Consider the following 23,882-nt stretch of genomic DNA (forward strand, 5'->3'; position numbering starts at 1 on the left):
TTCTGAATCTCGCCATGGTGATACCACTCACTTCAACAATCAAGAGCAAACACTAAACTAAATGTCTGAGGTTTAAATAAGACAGGCTCCTCCAAAATCCTCTCTAACAATGTTCTAATCATTTGCACCTTATGTGTTGCACTTGATTTTAATTAATAGGCATTTTAGTGGCGTAATAAATGTGTAATAAATCCTAACTTTTTCCTCACAAGATTTCTTTTTTTTTAAATTATTTTTTTCAGTTGTATTTGTTTAGTTATATTATCTCCATCTCTCAATATTGTTCCAATGAAATGTCTATATGTTGAAATATGTTGAAAAAGACAAAGGTTTTCATGGGGGGTCCTATCTGTTTCACATGACTGTGTCTAACGTTTCAACTACCTAGCCATCATCCCCTCACCAGCCATTACTGCTTTGCTCAGTATAACCCATACTGATTAACCTATTCATTGTGATCTGTCCTCTAACATCTGTCCATCCTCTTTTTCTCTTTTTTTCTATCCATTCATCCATCCACCCAATCTACCAACCTCACTTTCTGTCAGCTACACTGAACATCTTGAGAGAACACTGTTGTATCTCCTTTCAGTGCAGATGCTATTACTGCTACATAACTGTCATACAATGTATTTGATCATTTTGTTTAATATGACAATTCTCCTGCGCAATGAATCTGCGCAGTTGTAGGTAAAGATGTGACAGCTTGCTCTACACTGGTGAAAGTGATGGTCTGCTGCCATGGTTCATAGTACTATGAAACGAGATGATGGAATTACATGAGATTCACTGGTGAGAGGTGATTGTAGCATGTTAAGCATCATTGGGTTAAAGATATTAAGATGATTTGGAATGACCAATTTCTTAAATTGAAAGAGTCACGGCCAGAATTAATGGTAACCATATCCAAAGTAATGTGAAAGCTGCTCTGCACTCATCTGGGCTCAGTATCACAATACAGCTGAACACTTGAACCTAGGAAACCATGATGAAACACAATATTCCTTTAAATGAACTTCAATGAAATGCCACATCCACTGCAATCTATTGTTGAAATGATGAATGCCACACCCACTGCAGCACCGAGGAAAGGTGAGGGCCCTATACAATCAACATCATTTACCCAGAAGGCATTGTGTTCAAGTTCAACTGAATTATTGTAAAAATGTTTGTCGACCTCATCTGATTTACGTGTCGTATTTGGGAAGCTGTTTCATGGTTGCAGGGCATCCCTAATGAGCAAATGAACAAGCAAAACAACCACATACCGTGTGCGGCTTCTATTCAGAACCTCAGGAGTAGCTAGAATAGTTAAATACAGACTTGTTGATTTACAATATTTAACAATAACTATTTCCTTACATATAATAACATACATTTCTATATTTTATCTTTTTACATTTAAGAAAATAAGAAAATGGATTATTTACTATGACAGTTACATGGCGTATGTATACAGTATAGGGCGTATGTTTACAGTATAGGGCGTATGTTTACAGTATAGGTCGTGGTGTTAGACTACTGGATCACTCCAGGCCACAATAAAGTGCATTTCTAAGTAATAAGCTTTCACACTAACAGCGCGTTTGGTTGATCTTCAATTCATTTAGTTTGGAGTCGTGAGCTCCTATCACTTTCCTATACATTCCTATCACTGACTTCAATCTGTTGCTACACCTTTTGGATTACGGATGCCCCCGTACCGTTTTTTGCCACCGATACCGATAATCTGCCGATATACTGCTGATACCGATCAAATAATAATAAAAAAAACACCAACATTTGTGTAGAAGAGACATTTAACATTTAGAGCATCCGATAAAGCAATGTGATATGCGCTGTGACAGCACTCCATCGTGGACAGCCAGCTGAAGTGTGTGGGCCATACATCCCAGACATGGTAATCCTGTATCTTGCATTGATTTGAGCATGTTTCGGGCATAATCTCTGAGTATGACATGCACACGCATGGGTCTCTATAGTGGTTTTTGTTAGCGTGCGTTTCTCTTCTCATTCTCCGCGGTCAGCTTTTGCCATGCTCCGCGATGTGATGCAACTTCAAAGTATTTTTTTTCTGAGTGGGGCAGTCCCACTCATATTTTTCATTTAATTGGACAGATATAGTGAAGAGAGACAGGAAAGTAAGGAGAAGAGGGGAGAGAGAGCATGTCAGCAGGGCATGGGCCGGATTCAAACCCATGCCGACATGGACATATGTGTGCACTAGACCACTGGACCACCCCAGGCCACAACGTAATGCAACTTCAAGTGCACAGATTGCAGATGGAGATTGCAGATCTGTCTCACACACCCTTTATAGTACTTCCACACTGTTATGTTTGTATTTCTATGCTAACATTCGCGTATCTGCGACTACTGCGTGTGCTAAACTCTCCCCATGCATACTGCGAACTGGAGTCCTAATGTTATGAACACATAACACCACACACACCGCTGACATATTTTAGTTCAACAAGCATGCGAGAGTGGCTCGTTTAGGTTAATGAGCAGGCGACAATGAATTGGTTCACCTTGTTTGCGTCATTGATCGGTTGTCGCGAACAGCGACTAGAAAGCATTATCGGATTTCCCCAATCTCATATTTTTACTGAATATAGGCCGATTCTGATTGCTGGCCGATCGATCGGGGCATCCTTACTTTGGATAAATTGTAGCTGGTATGACAATGATTTTACTTAAGGGTTAGCTTTGATAGCGGCCTTCAGGTCCAAATGTGTAATCAAGTCAAAATTCTTCCACAATGCAGCTTTCCCAGACACATCAAAAAAAAAAGCTCTGCCTTTGCTAGCTGAGATTTTAGCTTCTCCATCTTGATTCTTGATGACACTCTCATTTTTTTGTTTTTTTTACAGCGAGAATGCTGCATGTGTCTCCGTCAAAGAGCACGGCCTGCCCCACTCAGAAAAAAATAAACAACCTTTCTCTTTTATCAAATGCATTTTTTCGGGTGTTATCCAATCTTTTGTATTTATACCGCTCACAAAGTTTCTTATGTTTAACTTATTTAGCCTTAGTAGCTCACTAGAAATGCCTTAATGCTATAGCATATTAGCCAGACTAGGCCATTCGGTCTTTTGGCCCCAATAGCCACAAATTGATTTGCAGTGCCGTTATATTGCCTCTCTCTCTACTCCCCACGGGCTCAGTTTCAGTTCTGTGGGGACTCGTTCCAGGAATCTGACCGGCAAACAGTGTTTGGCTACAGTAGGTCATGTGAGCAACCCTGGCATATGCTGGCTGGTGTTCCTCTCCTCTGTGGTTCAGTGCTGTTCTAAGACCACAGCCCACTGACCCACAGCCCACTGACCCACAGCCTGGTCAGGCCAAAGGAGCTCTGTCCAGGCATGCCGCCCCAGGTCAGTGAGCAGACCTGGTCAGAACAACACAGAGAGGATGACCAGAAACACGTGGATGCTCAAAGGCGTGCACACACACACACACACACACAGCTGTGCTCCCCTCACAGCATGAGCTAATGAGGAGAGTAAGCCCTTAATTGGAGGGGTGAGAGGGCAGGTGGATCCTGCTGTGCTGTGCTGGGATGGGATGGGATGGGATGGGCTACTCTGAAACGTGTGCCTGCCTCTAGCAGAGGCTCCAGTCTCTCTGGCGCTACAACCACAGCTACAGTATGGAGCAGCTTTCCACCGGAGCTGGTTTAAGGCTTACGCTAACAACTGCAACTCTGTCTGTCACCTCCTGTCTCACTGACATCTCACCTCCGTCTCACCTGAGGCTCAGCGGAGACAAGACAGATGGCTCGGTGCTCAGTAGCGAACCAGCAGAGAGAGTCCCGCGGTTATGCCGTTCTGTAGTACGCCACATGAGGGCTGCAGGGGCGCTGTGCTGCAGCCAGCGAGCTCCTTAAGCGCCCGCGAGGCCCCTGAACAGACGAGACACATCCCCTCTCCTCTCCCTCTCCTCCCCCTCTCCTCTCCCTCGGTGGACAGTCTGTCAGCTGTCAGCATGGCACCAGGGCTGACAGGCAGAGTTGCATTCATCTAATTCAAGAGAAATAAAGGCCCCCCCCCCGTCTCCAAAGTGTCTGAAAGGCCATCAGTTTGTCAAATGGATTCAGCAGCACCCACTGTACAGTACAGTTTCGTACAGGACACACAGCCCAACCACTGTACTGTACTAGGACGCATTTTTGGTGTGAATAGAACTCTGGATCAGATGTTCTTATTGTTGCTGTTTTGGTTCTATGCTGTTGTTGTTTCTTCTACAGTAGGTTTCTGGGAGCCCTGGGTGTTAGCTGTAATTCCACAGGGTGTTGGAGAGAATCAACTGGCTGCAGTTAAAGATCAGCCAAGCACACAGACTGCCTTTATGTTACTACCCATGTGACGGACAAGCACCAGAGGCCCTGTGATGAAGGAAAACAAATCCTCGATCGATCTCTCTCTCTCTCTCTCTCTCCTTCCCCTCCTGCTCTCTCTCCGCTCACTCATTAGATCCAGAGACCAGCCTATCCTGATCCTCTGTACAGACACTGGAATGTCTGGTTCCTGTCTGTGTTTCCGTCAGTGTGAGGGCTCTTAATGCAGCATGTCAATCAGCCCTGGACACGGATGTCAATATTTGGATCACCACGCTGCAGCCTCAGAGGGGAATTATGAATTATGACAGAGAATGATTGAGAGCTACATAAATGATGGAGAGGTTCGATTTGAAATTACAATAAAGAAGATGTGTGATTGTGTGTGTGTGTGTGTGTGTGTGTGTGTGTGTGTGTGTGTGTGTGTGTGTGTGTGTGTGTGTGTGTGTGTGTGTGTGTGGCAGAGAAAAAGACTGAATTACAGCACAGGCGGCAGGCGAGACACACATGATAGGACGAGAAGGAAGTAATAGGAGAGAAATTTCAGGGAGAGAGAGAGAGAAAGAAAAAACAGGGATGATTATATCAATAACGCAAGGCTGCTACCGGGTGATTGACGGCCTGCTGGGGAGATCATGCTCATCCTCCGTCCCTGATCCTGACACCTCTCCGCTCCTCACACTTCCTCCCCTGACACCCCCTGTGGCTCCTCACACCCCGACTGCATTACGGGCTGCCTCCACCCACACCTCCTCTAAACCTCTCTCTCTCTCTCTCTCTCTCTCTCTCTCTCTCTCTCTCTCTCTCTCTCTCTCTCTCTCTCTCTCTCTCTCTCTCTCTCGTCACAAAAGGCACATATGCAGGGGTGACATCATTACTTGAAACAATATGGAGTGTGAGGGTATAAGTGTGGACCCAGGTGGCGTGCAGGAGAGAGCAGGCGGTAGGCATCGATGGCAAATAAAAATTATCTTTACTGAAGATCAGAAAAGGCAAAGTTACAAACAGCAGACTCACATGAAATAAAAGGGGATAAAAAAACAGTTTCCAAAACACGCTGACAGAAGGATACAAAAGACTAGACTAGACTTGAAAGGAACAAACAGTGAACACTTCTCAATTACCTGTGCTTACGTATGTGATCAGACTAGGACAAGGAATACTCTACATCGAGCAACGTGGAGAGATTAGGCCACATCCACACAGAGACAGAACTGATCTTTTTCTTTTTCCGTAAAAAAAGGTTTTCCGTAAACACAAAGTCGTCTCAAGAAATATGTGCGTCCAAACAAAACCACTGAAACGCTGCCACAAGTTACACCAAAAACAGAGAAGAAGAATGGAGCATGCGCAAAACTTGTGTGATGAACAATCACACAAAGAAGAACAATGCACGAATGCAACAACCCTGTAAGGCGCCATTGTTGTTGTTGTTGGCTGGGTTAGCGCATGCGGGTTAAGGGAGTCATCGGTTCAGAAAAGATGCGTATGGCTTGTAAAGACGGAAATGCAAGGGTGGCGTCTTCACATTTTTTCACTCTGGGACCTGGTTTCCAAAAGTTGCGTATTCAGGCTCCCAGAACGCGGTTCCGTGTGGACGAAACGAGGAAAACTTTGGCAGATACACCCAAATTGGTCTCTGTGTGGACAAGGCCTTAATCGGCAGGGAGGTGAGAAGATAAATACACATCGGTGTCAAACATTAGAATACACACAGGTGCAACACATTAGTCCCTGATGAACAGGACTGAGGCAGTGTCAACGGGCCGCCAGAGGGAGGCACTAAGGAGTTGCCAAGGAAACTGCAGCCCCACCCGTAACAATCAAGGGCTATTTTTACAACATGAAATCCTATTATTTCTCACTATTATTATTATTATTATTATTATTATTAAAGTGATCTCCTTTCTTCAGGTGGGAGTATCCCTGGTTTATACAACATGGTTTGGGTGTCCTCTGCACAAGGTCAGCACCAGAGTCAGGCTATGTCCACACCAATACGTTTTTTTGATAAACGTGGATTTTTATATTCGGCTTGGGGGGTTCGTCCACACGCAAACAAGTTTTTGCCCCCTGAAAATGAACATTTTGAAAAACTCCGGCCAGAGAGAAGATTTTTAAAAACGCTGTATATTCGCCGTATATTTTTGACGTGTGGATGAGATAGACAGAGTTTTTTTTGTCTTTGTCACGTCATCATGCGCATAGATTTCTATGATCATGTGCACTGCAGCTGTTTGCTGTTCCCTCCAACGTCATATCCTGGCACCAGTAACTACTTTGTTTACAACAGGCAACACAAGCGAGGAAAATGGATGTGTACAAAGTGCTTCTAGTTCTTTCACTGTTAACTGGACTTTTAACCTGTTTACAGATAAATGCACGGTTAATGATCGAGAACATTGAGAGACAGAGGCGTCTGATTGGCCAGCGTGGCTATGGGGTTAAAATTATATCACTGACTACTGGTGTGGAATGCTCAATGACAGCGTTTATATTGCGTTCATGCGTATGCATGTGGATACAGACATTTTTATAAACATGCTGGTGTGGACGGTAATATTTTTATATACGAAAAACATTTATCAAAAAAACGTATTGGTGTGGACAAGGCCTCAGTTTCTGAAAGCTCAAACTATCTCTGGATGGAATGATTTACCTGTGGCTGGAAAACACGACATGGTAAAAACACAGCAATCTCAAAACACTAGTCAAACACTAGTCTTTAACACTTTAACACTCGTCTTACCAAAATGGAGATCCAAGGGTGCGATGAATAATAAAATATATTAGTTTTTCTCTCAGTGTATTTAGACCTTCATGGAGCATCCTGTGTCATCTCCTCCCATGTAGGGACACTACAGGAAGTGTGTCTGCATAAAGGCTAGTGATGTGGCCAGTCCATGTGTAATGATGTGGATAATGAATGAGACAAACCATTTGCTCTTTCATGTGTGTGTGTGTGTGTGTGTGTGTGTGTGTGTGTGTGTGTGTGTGTGTGTGTGTGTGTGTGTGTGTGTGTGTGTGTGTGTGTGTGCGTGCGTGCGTGCGTGTGTGTGTGTGTGTGTGGGCGTGCGTGAGTGCATTTGTGTATGTGTGTGTGTGTGTGTGTGTGTGTGTGTGTGTGTGTGTGTGTGTGTGTGGGCGTGTGTGTTTCTCGTGTTTATGAAAATGACTGCACTCAGTATTTCCCTGGCAAACAGATTGACCGCAAAAACAGGGACCTTCCAGTAAAAGTGCTTGTTGCTAAACCAACTTCATTAAGCAGGAAAGAACACAACAGTGACAGGCTCACTTGCTAGTACCAGGTTGGACCCCCTCTTTTGCCTTCAGAACTGCCTTAATTCTTCGTGGCATAGATTCAACAAGGTGCTGGAAACATTCCTCAGAGATTTTGGTCCATTCTAGGTGAGTGTATAGCTGTGTATATATTTTTTTTAATGGCCAATTAGGGGATCGGTATTCAGTAAGTTCAGCGCTCAGAATTGGTGTTAGCAATGTACAAATGTATCCATGCAGGTATCGGTGCATCCCTACTGTGACATCACTTTTCCACAGTCTGAAAGTGTGCCCTGCCCCCACCCCCTCCCCGTGCCATGGTCCATGTGCTGCCTGCTGGCCAGATGGCGTGGGGCAGATCCATCTTTGTTTGTGAGGAGCATCACGTCCTTTGCCCACCCTAGTGTGACATACCGTACCCACAGGGTCAGCTCCATGCCAGCCCTTATGGGAACCTCAGCTGTTGCCCCTTGGCGCACCTGCAGATGCTAGGGGTCTGGAGGTTAATGCATCTGATGGGGTCGTGATCAATGTGCTGGTGTGTGAAGCAAGGCGGGCCCCCAATTAGAGCAGAACTGGTTGGGATACAATGTCAGAGCACCGGCCGTGCTGTTAGAGCCGAGGGCAGTGAAATGAGGGCATACTATTGGTACAATACGGTGAAAGTGAGAAGGGTTCGGAAGGTAAATGGACTTACTGTGAAGATCTTGTTATGGTTTTCCATGGTAGTCCGTCTCTGACATGCGTACTGAGAAACGCTGGCTGGGGCGGTGGCCGGTGAGCTTCTGGTCAGTGTGGGCATCATGTCCTATGTACAAAGACAAGACAAAACCAAACCATTTAATATATTATTTTCTCATCAAAGTGTTGATAGCCCGTCATGTAAATGACTGTTCGTGCATAAAGAAAACTATGGGCCACAAATAAACAATGTGTAGATTAAATCCTAAATAATAAATAAAAGAAATCCTTATATCAAGAGCATTCCCACTGTTAGTGATAGGCTCAGTGGTGTAGTCTATGAGATACGCAGGACTACGCCATATACCCACTAGGAAATAATAATCATAATAATAATAATAATAATAACAACAACTTTTATTTGTATAGCGCTTTTCCTGCAAACATTATATAATCATAATTCAATGATTTAGTCATTTAAAGGCAATATTAAAAAGATGGGGTTTTAGTCTTGACTTGAACATATTTGCTGAGGTTGCATCCATAATCTAAACTGGCAGTGCATTCCACAATTTGGGTGCATAAAATGAGAATGCAGCCTCACCAAATCTCTTCTTTTGTACATGTGGTACACAGAGAAAACCAGCGTCAGAAGACCTGAGAGCTCTATTGGGCTGATAAGCTAGCAAAAGGTCTTTCAGATATTCTGGTGCTGTGCCAGTGAGAGCTTTATAAACAAGCAGAAGGATCTTGAAATCTATTCTGAACTTAACAGGAAGCCAGTGTAGAGTCTCTAAAATAGGAGTTATATGAGCTCTTCTGCTTGTTTTGGTTAAAACTTAACCAAAGGAAAGGCCAAGGATTTCCGTGTACCCACTTAGAAATGCGCGAGGATACGTAACAGCATTTTGTGACAGAACTTTCACACTTTCATTCATAAAATTCAGATGAGGCTAATGCTATCCACCAACCCAATGCTATCGTACGTAGCACGTTACCTGGTAGGCCTAAGTGAAAGTAGCATATACGTTATCATTAACGTAACTGTAACAGCAGGGTATTGTTGGTATATTGAATTGTATCTAGAACTAGCTAGCTAATGTTAGAATCGGTTCTTTTGATTGACTGCTCCAAGGAAGAGGAGAGATGTTTTCTATTGCACAAGTGGAAGTTTATTGAAGATCACACGTAGAGTACAACGCAGTGCTGCAGCCGCTGGACCCATCCCTGAGGCAATCTCAGAGGAAAGGTCTCTCGAAGTGTTCAAATCATCACATACTGTATATATTTTCACAAAACTCAGAGCCCTTCCCCTTTTGGCCACTATGACGTAAGAGCTGATGGCCTTTGATTAGAATGTTCCAAAACTATGAATTGAGTGTTGTCTTGTGTTGGACGTGAGAGCGGAAAGGAGTGTTTCTTACAGATCTTACAACACCTGGATTCATGGCCATCAGACACGTTCCCAGGTTGTATGTGTTCTTAGGATACAATACTGATAATGTGCATATTAAAACAGGAAAACTGATAAGATATGTAACATCATAACTCAGCAGCTGGTGCTAGACGAATGAACAATAGGACCTTTGAAAAATATATGTTATATATAACACTAACTTCGCTAACGTTAGCTGCGTTAATATTCTGCATATACCAGTCAGAATAGTAGTGTGATGATGGATCAATGAATGCGGGGGAAGGGGAGAGAGAACTTAGATACGGTGTGTGTGTGTGTGTGTGTGTGTGTGTGTGTGTGTGTGTGTGTGTGTGTGTGTGTGTGTGTGTGTGTGTGTCTGTGTGCAGTAGTATACAGAATACAATGTTTATATCTCCTCGTTTCAGACGATGAGACAGATGAGAACTCCTGACTCCTGGCCAGCCTTGTGGACTGAAAGTCAGGCTAGGGAATTTAAAAACAGGCATCCTTGGTTACGGTGGAGGGACAGAAGACCAGTAGAAAATCAGTCCACTACACCACTGGATAGCCTACTTAATGTAAGAGAAATGACAGCATAAACCAGGGTAGGGAGGGGTAGAGGTCACGACACAATGGGGCCTTAAAAGTTATGTGAGATTGTTATGACAGCTTCGACGTCTGGATGGCAGAGAAGGCCAAGAACATTTCAGTCTCTGGTGTCGCCAGGGCAACAAGCTAATGATGCTCATCACACAGTCTGGTGGCATCCAAATCCATTACACGAGCAAACCTGTGACATCAAGAATTTATAATCCAATTTCCCTCCTGTAAATTGCCTTCTCATTCGGAGAAGAAATCGCTCCCCATTTGCAATGTATCAAAAGGATTACAGATGTAATATTAATGTTCTCGCAGACAATTAGACATTACAATGGAACATTGTGTCCATGGAAAATTACCCGTGGAATGTTCGGGGCACACGGCGAAACGGTGGAGGGAAGGTGGGGAGGCAGGATCAACCATGCTGTGTTGACTGAAAGCCTTTTAAGAAAGGAATGGGGGTGTTAAAAAGAGATAATGAAAAAGGGGTTGGCACATCTTGCATTGTTGGGCTGAATCAATCAGTAAAGGATTTAGAAATGTTCATCGTTTATTCCCTGCCAGAGACCTCTGCGGTCTAAAAGAAAAAATATTTTTTTTTAAAACATTGAATGGCTCTGAATATATTTCATGGCACAAATGTTGGCCAAAAGTGGAACTAGTTTTCTCTCACTTAACACATAACTGGGCTCATCAAAATAGAACAGTTTGAGTTTTCACTGGTTCCACCTCAGTGGTAGTCGTTAATCCAAGGAGGATGTGTGAACAATTGTTCTACAGGCCTGTCTGTAGGAGGAGAGCTGAGAACCTCTAAGGAAGACTGCATGTTCATGTGAAGACAAGGAAGACTGCATGTTCCTTCCTAGCAATCGTCTGTTATGAGTAGTTAGAAGGTTTGGACCCAGACGCAATGCAGAACACAGGAGACGGAATGCAGAAGTGGAATTCAAAAAATAAAGCTACTCAATAGAAGAGTAGAACAATAGCTCAACCGAACTATAAACAGCAAAAACAAAAGTAGGAGAAGGCTTTAGTCTCCAGAACGCCTATAAATGACCTCAGCAACAGTCACTCAATACTTAACTTCCTATACAGACGAGGAACGATAAGACTATGATGACGCACACAACTCACCTACATGAAGTGAACAACCGACACAGAGGGAAAACACAGGGGAACATAAATAGACCAAGACTAAGCATTCACACCTGTTAACAATCACCGATATGTCACATGGACAGACAGAGAAACAAATACACATCAAAGGGGGCGCTCAACAATAGAGCGACCCCCAATTCTTACATTCGTCTACAATAGAACAGTACATCTATTGATAACATTGCCAAATTGAAAACATCTGTTGCATTCATCCAGTACAGTCTGGCTGAGCTATGCTCCCCGTCCTCTCCCGGAGACACCTGTGCCGTCTGTTGTGACGGAGGCGATAAGTGATGCTGGGGGGGGGGGGCCTCCCCCCAGCGGCCCCCGGCCTGGGCACGCCTAAGGAGAGCTCTGCACAGGTGAACACTAGAACAGCCGTGCCTTTTTTACCTACTAAAACACCCCCTGCTTTAAAATGCTAACCTGCTATTTACACACAACGACCACTAGTTTGTCCGCTTGTAAATTAGCCTGCTTCCTACACAGAAAAACTGCAACTCTTTTTTTTACTCAAGCTCATGGCTGATTAAGTGTTAATGCCGTTCACCCAGATGGACTGGTGTGTTGAAGCAGGTTAATTAAATCCTGGCGGGGCAGCTGGGCAGGGTCAGGGGGTCAGAGGGACCCTCCCTACTGTGGGGGGCACTGCCATCTCTCTGAACAGAAGATTGATGAGAACCGCCGCACAAGGGAACACATGTTCTTAGACCTCTCTAAACTCCCACTCCAATCTCTCCATCTCTCTCACCGAGCCTAGCACCTCAATCAACTCCACTTACACGAAACAGGCACTGTCTGTCTGCATGCCAGTGTGCGATGAATGGATAATAAAGAACATTTCAATGGGTTTAATACTTAAAATTCTACCCCCCTCGGTAGCAAGCTCTGTACAGGGTAGAACATTTATGATTGCAAAATTCGTTTTAGTGTTTTTCTAGAGTGTGAAGAGCCTTGGGCGAGCAGTGAGACTATAGTGCTTCTACACAAGCCTCTTAAATAGATTTATAACTCATATAAAACAATCTATTGGAAGCACAGAGCATAAATGCCACAGTGTATTCTATTTTAAAAAAGGAATGCATCATGGTAAAAGCAGTAAAACAGCCCTCTAGTTATCTTGAGAGACAGGTCGATAAACGACAACATCGCATCATTAGCCCTCCCGCTTAATGACAAAAGTAACAAGAACTCTATTGATGTGCCACATTTTTTTGCACATCATATGGAATATCATGACTGGCTGCTCAGGAATGAGATGTAGGCATGTTTCATATAAGGGTTGTTTAACGGGAAAACTCTCATTGTCATAATTTCACCGCTATAACATTATCAGAGAGGCAGTCTTTTGAATACAGCTGATGATGTTGGAGGGAGAAGGGAGACTTGTGTCACTTACAAAATCCTTCTGCTCACTTACAAATCCCTCCACGCCTGCGCCCCCCAGTACCTAACTGACCTCCTCTCCCAACATACCCCTTCTCGGATCCTGCGGTCCTCAGACATGGGCCTGCTGTCCACCCCCCGCACCAAACTACGGACCTTTGGGGACAGAGCCTTCAGCGTGGCTGCACCTACCCTCTGGAACTCTCTCCCCATAGTGATCCACAATGCCCCCACCCTGGACTCCTTCAAATCAGCCCTCAAAACCCATCTGTTCTCCAAGGCCTTTGGCCCCTAGTCACTGTTTCTGTTTTGTTTTTGTTTTTTTCAGTTTTGTCTGTCTGACCATTTCCTTTAGAATTGTAAAGCGTCCTTGGGTTTTATGAAAGGCGCTATATAAATCCAAGTTATTATTATTATTATTATTATTATTATTATTATTATTATTATTATTTCCTCCACTGAGAGAGTAGAGTGTCCCTTTAAACCAGGCAACATATTTCTTTATCCCAGGTCCATATGCTGTGAGACTCCCATGGTGCCATCCAGGGGAAACAGATCTGTCTGTGTATCGCTAAAGCGGGGTACACACATAAGGATTTTCAAAATCTTAACTGTTTTTTTATCTGAGACAGACCCCACACATGAAGATAAAAAATCTTGGATTGAACAGCCTTGATCGTATTGTGTGTGGTGTGCGCCGATTTTCCCATTTCAGCACCCCACAGACATAAAGATTATTGTTACGACAGACTCCAGACTCTCTAGTGTCGTTCCCCATGCCAGAAATCTCGCGTGAACCCATCCTTTGAATATTGCCTTTAAATTACAAAATAATTAAATTAAGATTATATAATGATTAAAGCACTTTGAGCTGCAACGTTTGCAGGAAAAGCGCTATACAAATAAAGTTATTATTATTATTATTATTATCTAACGTAGTACCCTGACTGACCTGTACGAGGCAACCATGTGCGACAGGGCAAATAAAGTGCAAATAAAGTGCCGAAGAAGTCAGCTCGCTTCTTGATTGGCTACATTCCATTCCACGTCACTCTCGGACTCGCGAGCAGGGTTTTCAGATGGGATTGACATTTTCCACCCTAACCACAGTCTATAACCGCTAATTCCACCCCAAAAAAACGAGTCCACCTGGCAACCCTAGGATTTCTGGTCGTAAGTATTGAACACATTTGACATTTACGATTGCCGGCCACAACCATTTTCCGAGCGGATTGTCGGGAGAGATTGACTCTTAACACACCTCACACCACAGGATAATGTTATAGGAAAATCTTTAGAGCCATCTGATAATCGGGCGTTTTCTGTCTTTGGTCGGAAGGGGGAAAATCGGGCCAAAATCGTCCAGATAATCTTTATGTGTGTACCCCGCTTTAGCGCCATCGCACTGATGGATCTATCTGGCACACAAGAGCAATACGGGGGATCCTGCTGCTGTCAGATGCAACCTCAATGTGCTACTGTGAGGCTAGAGGATGTTATGTGTTCTCTTCACTCCAATCCTTCAGAGATAAAATAAATGTTATACTCAAATACACACACACACACACACACACACACACACAAATAGAAGACAGTGTCCACCATCACACTACTGATCCCGGTATTTTAGCTTGATAGCAATAAACTTAAGATACAGCTTTTGGCAGCACTTCACACCATGCCATTTCTGCAGTGACGGGACGCTCCCCGCTGAAACGTGGGCCTGTAGTGTATGTCACCAACAGATCTGAGCCATGGGGGGTCATTTGACCCCTGTGAGTATTATTTTTTATATATATATATATCTTTACACTTGATCAAATTTCAGGACCCTCCTTTCATGACTTTTCCTAGATGCGTTCTACCACCCAGTATCCTTACATTTTCAAAATCACATCAGGATAAGCTAATATAAAGCTATTTTGCAGTTTTTCTGTGTAGGAAGGCTAATTTAAAAAGCGGCCAACTAGTGGTCGTTGTGAGTAAATAGCAGCTTGAGCATTGTAAAAAAGGCATGGCTGTTCTAGTGTTAACATACCACTGATGAACTCTATCATGTCACATGGTCATCATGGCAAGTGGTGCTGGAAAAACTATGTCTATGTTTTACATCTATGCAACCTCAATGATTGTAGAGTAAGTTAAAGTCTTTCATGGACTTATTCCTTGCCATCTATTCCAATGTTCATATGTCTCTAATCTGATACTAGACATCCATCTCTCTATATTTGCAGCCTTCGCATAAATGAACATTTTGGTTCTCTTGCATATTTCAAACTAGCAGAACTGATGAGTTCCTTTTATAATAATAATAATAATAATAATACATTAGACTTATATAGCTTTTCTAGACACTCAAAGACGCTTTACAAGCTGAAAAGATTGAGTAGTAATAATAAAAAGAAACAAAAAATAAATAAAGTATAGGGGTCTAATTAAGGTAGTGCTGGGGACACATGGGAAGGGGGGGGGGAGAGGGTTAACTGGTGAAGGCGAGCTTGAAGAGGTGGGTTTTGAGGGTCTGTTTAAGTGTTGGGAGGATGTTGGCCTGTCTGATGTGGTTGGGGCCTCTGTGGTTCCAGAGGGACGTTGCTGCGGCTGAAGAGGCCCTATCACTGCAGGTCCGGAGCTTGGTCCTGGTGGTCTTGAGGGTGGTTTGGTCGTCAAACCTCAGGCAACAGGAAGGGGTGTAGAGGGGGACGAGGTCGGCAAGGTAGGAGGGTGCCAGATTGTTGATGGCTTTGTAAGTGGTCAGTAGGATTTTGAATTGGATCCTGTATTTGACCGGGAGCCAGTGTAGGTTTTGGAGGACAGGGGTGATGTGGTCACGGCGGCGAGTGGAGGTGAGCAGACGGGCAGCAGAGTTATGGATGTATTGGAATTTGTTTAGGATGTTATTAGGCAAACCGTAGAGGATGGTGTTGCAGTAGTCGAGTCGGGAAGTTATGAAGGCGTGGATGAGTGTTTCAGCAGTGGAAAAGGACAGGGAGGGTCGGATGCGGGCAATTGTTTCTTTGGGTTTCTGAGGTGGAAAAAAGCAGATTTAGTGACCTGGTTGGCATGGGGAAGGAACGAGAGGGTGGGGTCAAAGATGATGCCGAGGTTGTGGACGTGGTTGGAGGGGGTTACGGTGAAGCCATCGATGTTGAGTGAGAATGTCTGGGTGGAACGGGTGAGGGACTTTGGGCCGATGATGAGGATTTCCAATTTATTGCAGTTGAGTTTCAGAAAATTCAGTTGAATTTATTTATGGTACACTAAGGATTATAGTGCATCCTTTATGACAAGCTCATTGAACACCTTACTTTTGGGCTAGTAATAGCACCACCTAGTGATCACCATAATACACTCCTGAAATTCCTTGGGGGCTAACCTATGCATGCATGCGCAGACACACACACATGCACACACACACACAGTTTAGGCTATTTACGAAAGGTCCTTCACTCGGGACATTGGATTTCATTCCCTTAGTCTTCAAGGGGGTCGATAAGTTGATATTGTTTGATGGTTCTACAGTCTCGAAGCATGTTTACAGTAGGTCATTATAGCCACACACACAAAATAACCCACTGGCACAATGAACAAAGCTTCACTCACCGGAATATGGTGTCTGGTCTCCACGGAGACGGGCCTCCCATGTCTCATGCTGTCAGTGAACCAGGTGATATCCAGCACCTGCATGGCAGAGAGCTCCCTCAGGCCACGCCCCCGGAGCCACGCCCACAGCCCCAGGGCAGGGCAGTCCTCCGCCACCACATGAGTGACCTCCTCACTACACAGGAAGAGGAAGAAGAAGCTCAATGCTACCTGGAATCATCCTGAAGTTCAATTGTCACCTCATTGAAATTCAATTGTAAAACTGCTAAGGTGAGGGTTAGGGTTAAGGTAAGGGTTATGGTTAAGGTTAGGGTTAAGGTAAGGGTTAGAGTTGTGGTTAGGGTTAAAGTAAGGGTTAGAGTTATGGTTAGGGTTAAAGTAAGGGTTAGAGTTATGGTTAGGGTTAAGGTAAGGGTTAGAGTTAGAGTTAGGGTTAAGGTAAGGGTTAAGGTAAGGGTTAGAGTTATGGTTAGGGTTAAGGTAAGGGTTAGAGTTATGGTAGGGTTAGAGATTAGCGTTAGGGTTAAAGTAAGGGTTAGAGTCATGGTTAGGGTTAAGGTAAGGGTTAGCATTAGCGACAGCCGCCCAATACTCTATACTCTTACTCTACGTTCTGTTCTGAAGTAAGTTATAAGTATACTGGCAAGCTCTTCAGTACTCTCCTTAGAAGGGAAAGCGCTCCCCACAGTATATTTTAAACATTCCTTTAAATGTCCCTTTATTCATTGAACTATTCTTCTGAGTTTGTCTGTAAGATCCTCAGGAGCCTTCCCAGTTTCCCTCAGATGTGAGTCTGCTGCCTGCGTGGAGATATGACATCACCTACTGCAGGGGTCGGCAATTAGGTTTGGCCTCGGGCCCAAAAAAAAATTAGCCACTAGATGGCGGGCCCGAACATAATCAAAGGATCATTTAAGTAATTGATTGTTTAAAAATGTGACACGTTCTAATGCTTTGACTTTTCTTTCGAGAAATGTACACATCACTAGTCAACTAACACAGCTTGTTTTGTGAGCCTGCTAACAATGTAAAGTAGTGTTATAATTAACTAGGTAGCAGTCCAATCCATTTCGTTGCAGTATTAGGCTTGACTAGTGAGTTTGTGTTGTGATTCTCAACAACGTTGAAACGTAGTTTCACCCTTTTCCATAGTTTTGAATAATAAATGTGTGGACTGACGATGTATCGCAGCCTAACTTATTCTAATAATTATTTAACATACTTTTATTCTGAATGATTCCCCCCTCCTCCAGACAAGGTCACATTATTTATTATTGGATTGGTTGTTTGCGTGTCGGGTGAAGTTAGCTAAACATTTAACCTGCTAACTAGCAAGAGATACATAATGTCACTCTCCAAAGGTCTAAAGAGGAAAGTTGACGGTGAAAACAGGGCATTTAAAGAGGAATGGACAGCGAACTATACGTTCATCCTACCTGGTTTCATCAATGCAAAGCCGTTGTGTGAGACTCACATCTTCCCTGCTCACAATGTTCCCTTTCTATACATGCGAGTCGTCCTTTTCCTCAATGAATGTGTTAAAGACGCACGAAGGAATCGATAGATGCATAAAACATAAAAAAACTGCCTGCGGATTAAAGTGACGTCAATATCACCAGATATCAAGCAAATAGTGACCGATGGGAGATGCCACTTTTCACATTAAGTGAGTACCAAGCCTGTCGTTATTGTATTTAATAACCTAATTGTATTTTGTATATTTTGAATGAATGGCTTATGGCTCATTGTACTTATTATCCCTAATAGCGCATTTGCTCTGTCGTTTCAGGAGCATAGGCCTACCACCACTTTTGCGCCGATTTTGTTGTCAATGTTTTTCAGAAAATTAAACAGAATTTGCTTTGTTACTGTTCATATGTGTGTTGCAGTCACATACGTAAACATTACGTTTGAATGATTTAATGAGCTTTCAAACCACACCGCATGTCGGCTATTTCAGCACCACGCCTTGTCCACCTGCTTATGATTCACTATGAGGGGTTCAGCGTCAGTGCGCTTCGGTGCACCCCGCTGCCTGATTGTCTGTCCCTGTGTCATTCACTAGTCTCAACATGAATAAAAGTACAATAAGCATTATTCAGGTGGTGGTAGATTCTCTATTCGGACATTATAGGCGCGGTGTGGGACTGTCGGTCCGATATTGTAAAAAATAAAATATAATAATAAAAATAAAATAAAAACTGGATTCTCAAAATAATCTGCTGGGCCAAATATTATTGGTGACGGGCCAGCAATGGCCCACGGGCCGCCTATTGCCGACCCCTGACCTACTGTATCACACAGCTCTGCATGCTCCCTCACAACAGATCTCTCTCTCTTTCTCCCATCGAAGTGCCCCTGTTCTACCTCAGTGGGTAAACTACCATACCAATGAGAGTGCCCCTTCATGCGTGACTATCCCCAACATGCTCCTCCCCTTCCTGTCTCCAACGGGAGTTAAAACTAGCACAGGGGCCTAATTGGCCGAATCACTGGACTGGAGACTAATCTTCTGTCGGTTCTGTGTACTTAGCTGCTGTTGAGAGTAGGTTTAGAGAGGCTCAACAACACAAACATGTGGACAAAGAGTCTCTGGACAATAGCCTCATCACAGGGAACACAGAAAGGGCCGACATCTTTCGGCAATTCTGTTGATTCTGATCTGAGGTCTGTCAGACGGACACAATCCACAGATTGGTCCTGCGTGGCTCAGTGGGTAGCCGTTGACACCGCTACGGTTGTGGGTTTGATTCCCGCTGGGACCATTTTTTTTTTTTTAAATGCACGCACTCACTGCAATGTAAGTCGCTTTGGTTAAAAGCGTCAGCTAAAGGGCATATAGCATTATTATTGTTATATTATATTCTTACTTTTAAATAATATAGTGAGTTGATTATATTACTTCTATGATAAATACGGAGTTGATTTTTTCGGAATTGCAACCAGCAGTGATTTGAGAAATGGCAGATAAACATAGACATGCAAATAAGCTAGAGGAGGCATGCCGCGCTGCACCAGATTGAAGGTCCCAGAGACGGTGGGGTTGTGAGCCCGAGCACAGCCAGCAAGGACAGGCCAAAGTCAATGGGGCTCAGACGAGGGAGCTGAGGCCTGTCCTGGAGGTTCTGTAAGTAATAATAATAATAATAATAATAATACATTGGACTTATATAGAGCTTTTCTAGACACTTAAAGACGCTTTACAAACTGATAAATAAAAGAAAGTATAGGGGTCTAATTAATTTTTAGATTAATAGATACTAATCTAAGTCTAAGTGTCTTTGTAGGACAATCTACTCTGTATGCTGCAATTACACCTAGATTTCGGGGGGAGAAGCAGCGAACAAGCAACGCCAGCGTCCTCTCTCAACCAGCATTTTAAAAAGAAATCATAAGTAAGTAAGTAAGTAATGTTTATTTATAGAGCACATTTTACAACGACAAAAACAGCCGCCCAAAGTGCTTAACAGAAAACACTAGTAAAAGATAAACAGATAAAAATACACTAAAAACGAGGTGCAATGCAAAATATAAGTGCAGAAATAAAAGTACAAAGAGTGCAGTGTCGGGAGGCAGGCTCACCTCAGGTCAAAGGCCAGGGAGAAAAGGTGTGTTTTAGATCGTCTTTTTAAAAGCCTCGACGCTCTGGGCAGATCTGACGTGGAGGGGGAGGCTATTCCAGAGCCTAGGGGCTGCTTTAGAGAAGGCTCTATCCCCTCTGGTTTTGAGTCTGGTCCTAGGGACCTCCAGCAGCAGTTGGTCAGCTGACCTTAGGGCTCTGGATGGGGTATGGCGGCGAGGTCAGCCAAGTACGGGGGTGCCTGCCCGTTAAGTGCTTTAAAAACAATCCAAAATAATTTTAAATCGATACGGAAGCGGGTGGTTCTGTCAACTACATTCTACTGTGGAAGCCCAGATCAAGACTGAGAATGTCCAGAACAACATGACTAAAACACCACTCATTTCACAGCTGTTTCAAAGCAAAAATCCTTCAGCACTCTTGAAATCATTTCACAATACAGTATATTGGTGTGTGTTAGTATTTCAGTCAGTGTGAGAGGTTACCGGTAAGTGTGGGATATAACGTTACAGAAGCTTGTTCATATCTGGTCAACAATCATCGTTTTCATGCCTTATCCACCTCACAATCAGCATGAGTCACAGTCAATCACAGCAGAACTACAGTGCACTAATCAGGCTATCGTTACCTACTCCTACCTACCTACTGTACACATGTAATCAGATCACATCAACATGAAGACTAGAGGAAGGAAATCACATGTCCCGAGTGAAGGTCCTTTCGTAATAGCCTAAACTGATTATTGTACTGTGTGCCTCAAACTGACACTTTGCTAGCAGACAATTTGATATCAATGGTGTACTGTGTGTGTGTGTGTGTGTGTGTGTGTGTGTGTGTGTGTGTGTGTGTGTGTGTGGGTGTGGGTGTGGGTGTGTGTGGGTACATGTGTGTTTTGTGCGTGTGTGTGTGTGTGTGTGTGTGAGTGTGTGTGTGTGTGCACACTCTTGTGTGCCTGAGAGCATGTGCACTGTACTGTATGTGAGAAGACATAGTGTGTGTGTGTGTGTGTGTGTGTGTGAGTGTGTGTGTGTGTCTGTGTGTGTGTGTGTGAGTGTGTGTGTGTGTGTGTGTCTGTGTGTGTCTGTGTGTGTGTGTGTGTGTGTGTGTGTGTGTGTGTGTGTGTGTGTGTGTGTGTGCGCGCGCGTGTGTGTGTGTGTGTGTGTGTGTGCATGTGCGCACTCTTGTGTGCCTGAGAGCGTGTGCACTGTACTGTATGTGAGAAGACACAGTGTGTTTGTTCAAGCAAGGCGAGGGAGGTGTTATCAAAACACTATTGATATCAAATTGTCTGCTAGCAAAATGTCAGTTTGAGGCACACATGGTCGACTTCCTGTGGTTTGTTTCAAACAATGACACCAAGCCAAGTGTAACCGTAGGAGCGCTCAAGCTGTGTTTCTGGGAATTCTGCCACGCCCAGCCTGGTGTACCTCTGCCAGCAGCTCTACAGCTCCAAGCTACTCCTACTGTCTGGTACTGGTGGGTCTGCCTGGTCCAAGCTACTCCTACTGTCTGGTACTGGTGGGTCTGCCTGGTCCAAGCTACTCCTACTGTCTGGTACTGGTGGGTCTGCCTGGTCCAAGCTACTCCTACTGCTGGTCTGGTACTGGTGGTCTGGTACTGGTGGTCTGGTGCTGTACTGGTTCTGCCTGGCAGAGCTCATCTCAGTATCGCTGCTGCTGCCCAGCCATGACACAATGGATCCTTATTAATAATCATAATCATAATAATAATCATAATAATAATCATCATCATCATCAGACTTACATATCGCTTTTCTGACTCAAAGACGCTTTACAAAGTAAAAAGATCGAGTAGTAATAATAAAAAGAAGCAAAAGATAAAGAAAAGAAAATAAATAAAAGAAATGGGAGGGGGGAGGGGGAGGGGGAGAAGGCGGAGAGGGATAACTAGTGAAGGCAAGCTTGAAGAGGTGAGTTTAACATGAAGAAGCAAGTATCAGCAGCTTTAAACACCCCTGAGAGTGGGGTTTTTAAAATATGTTTTCATGTATTTATGGGATTGGATGGGATCCAATATGATGCATCATCACTTCAAACAGACTATGTTGTTCTTTGAGCAATGTACACGTCATTACTTGAAATCAATAATTCTCAGTTTAAATCAGATGAACACAAGGAAAGTAATGATCAGGAATGATGATGAAACACAATACTATACACTTATTCTAACTTCATGATCAATCATTTAACTTGAATAACTATCTTTGAATACTATTGATATCATTATTATATGTAACGTATACATCAAATAGCACCTTTTGCTAGCATATCAGCCCAATAGAGCTCTCAGGTCATCTGACGCTGGTTTTCTCTGTGTACCACATGTACAAAAGATGAGATTTGGTGAGGCTGCATTCTCATTTTATGCACCCAGATTGTGGAATGCACTGCCAGTTTACATTAGGGATGCAACCTCAGCACATATGTCACAAGTCAAGACTAAAAACCCATCTTTTTAATATTGCCTTTAAATGACTAAATAATTAAATGATGATTATACAATGATTTGGAGCACTTTGAGCTGCAACGTTTGCAGGAAAAGTGCTATACAAATAAAAAGTTATTATTAGTAGTATTATTATTAGTATTATTATTATTATTATTATTATTATTATTATTATTCAAATCAAATTGATGTGAGAATGGGAGGGGTGAGGATGGCTTACCTGAGGACGTCCACCACGCGAAAGCCCTTTGACCTCGCCAGACCGGTCAGGAAACTCCTCCTACTGCGGCCCATCTTCCTCTCCACCAGGAACACCGTCACCTCCTTGAACTTGACCTCCCCCTGACCCGGACGCCCCGCCTCCCCCTGACCCGGACCCCCTGCCCCCCCGGGCCTGGGCCGCGTCCTGACCCGGGGTACCATAGCAGAACGGAGCATCTCGGGGCGGGCTCCAAAAATGTTGAGCACTTGAGACCTCTTGGTTTTTCCCCCCTTTCTCACAGTGGTGTGTGTCGTTTCACAGTGGTGTGTATCGTCTCACAGTGGTGTGGATCGTCTCACAGTGGTGTGGATCGTCACGCACCACTCCTTTTCTATCCAGGTAAACGCCCATGTTGGTGTCATTCCAGTTTTTGGGTCTCTTATTATTCTTCACAAGAACAATATTTTGTTCTTCCATGGCAGTTGGAATGAGGTCTATGAGAGGCTGACAGGAAGAGCTTCTGGCAACAGGTGTTCATGATTTGGTGTACATATAGGCAGAAATCAACTGCCAACAACTGACATTGGGTGGAGTTGAACCATGAAATTCACCACCATGGTGAAAACTGGAGACAATTTTGTTATAAGAAGGACTGAGGGATCGATTGCTGCTTTTACATGATGTCAAAGTAGTTGTGAACAGCACTGGGAGTTAAAAGAAGATACCAAAATGATTATTCGTAGTCAGACAAAATTAAAAAGCTCAGATCTGGAGCGGCTGTGGCGCAGGAGGTAGAGCCGGCGGTTCGAGCCCCGGCTGGCCACATGTCGAAGTGTCCTTGGGCAAGACACTGAACCCCAAATTGCTCCCAAATGAGCGGGCTGGCGCCTTGCATGGTAGCTTGCCGCTATTTGTGTGTGAATGTGTGTGTGAATGGGTGAATGAGAGGCCGTTGTAAAGCGTGTTTGGAATAAGGTGCTATATAAGTCAGTCCATTTACCATTTAGAATTTAGATCAAATATATTCACATTGTAGACTTCTGGTTGGAGCAGAAACGTGCTTCAGGGAGATGCTGGGCTGCTAGTCACCTCATGAGATCATCCCCACAGCTGCTTAACAGTGTCCGGTCAACCTCTGCTCCCTGCGTCTACAGTAATTATGTCCAGCCGACAC

The 23,882-nt window shown here is 43.8% G+C and overlaps 1 protein-coding gene across 1 annotated transcript in view; it reads right to left on the reverse strand.

The window, feature by feature from the left end:
• Positions 1–22,929, reverse strand: part of dntt (deoxynucleotidyltransferase, terminal) — a gene marked incomplete at both ends in the record, with an annotated part of 71,611 nt that extends 48,682 nt beyond the window's left edge. Inside the window, 3 exons of the mRNA XM_080538017.1 lie at positions 8,316–8,426; positions 16,461–16,635; positions 22,727–22,929. Coding sequence (XP_080394143.1) covers positions 8,316–8,426; positions 16,461–16,635; positions 22,727–22,929 — 489 coding nt within the window. The remainder of the gene's footprint in view (positions 1–8,315; positions 8,427–16,460; positions 16,636–22,726) is intronic.
• Between the last annotated feature and the right edge of the window lie 953 nt (positions 22,930–23,882).

This window comes from Nansenia antarctica, assembly GCF_963989245.1.
Source record: "Nansenia antarctica genome assembly, chromosome: 1".
In the NCBI taxonomy this organism is placed as follows: domain Eukaryota; kingdom Metazoa; phylum Chordata; class Actinopteri; order Argentiniformes; family Microstomatidae; genus Nansenia; species Nansenia antarctica.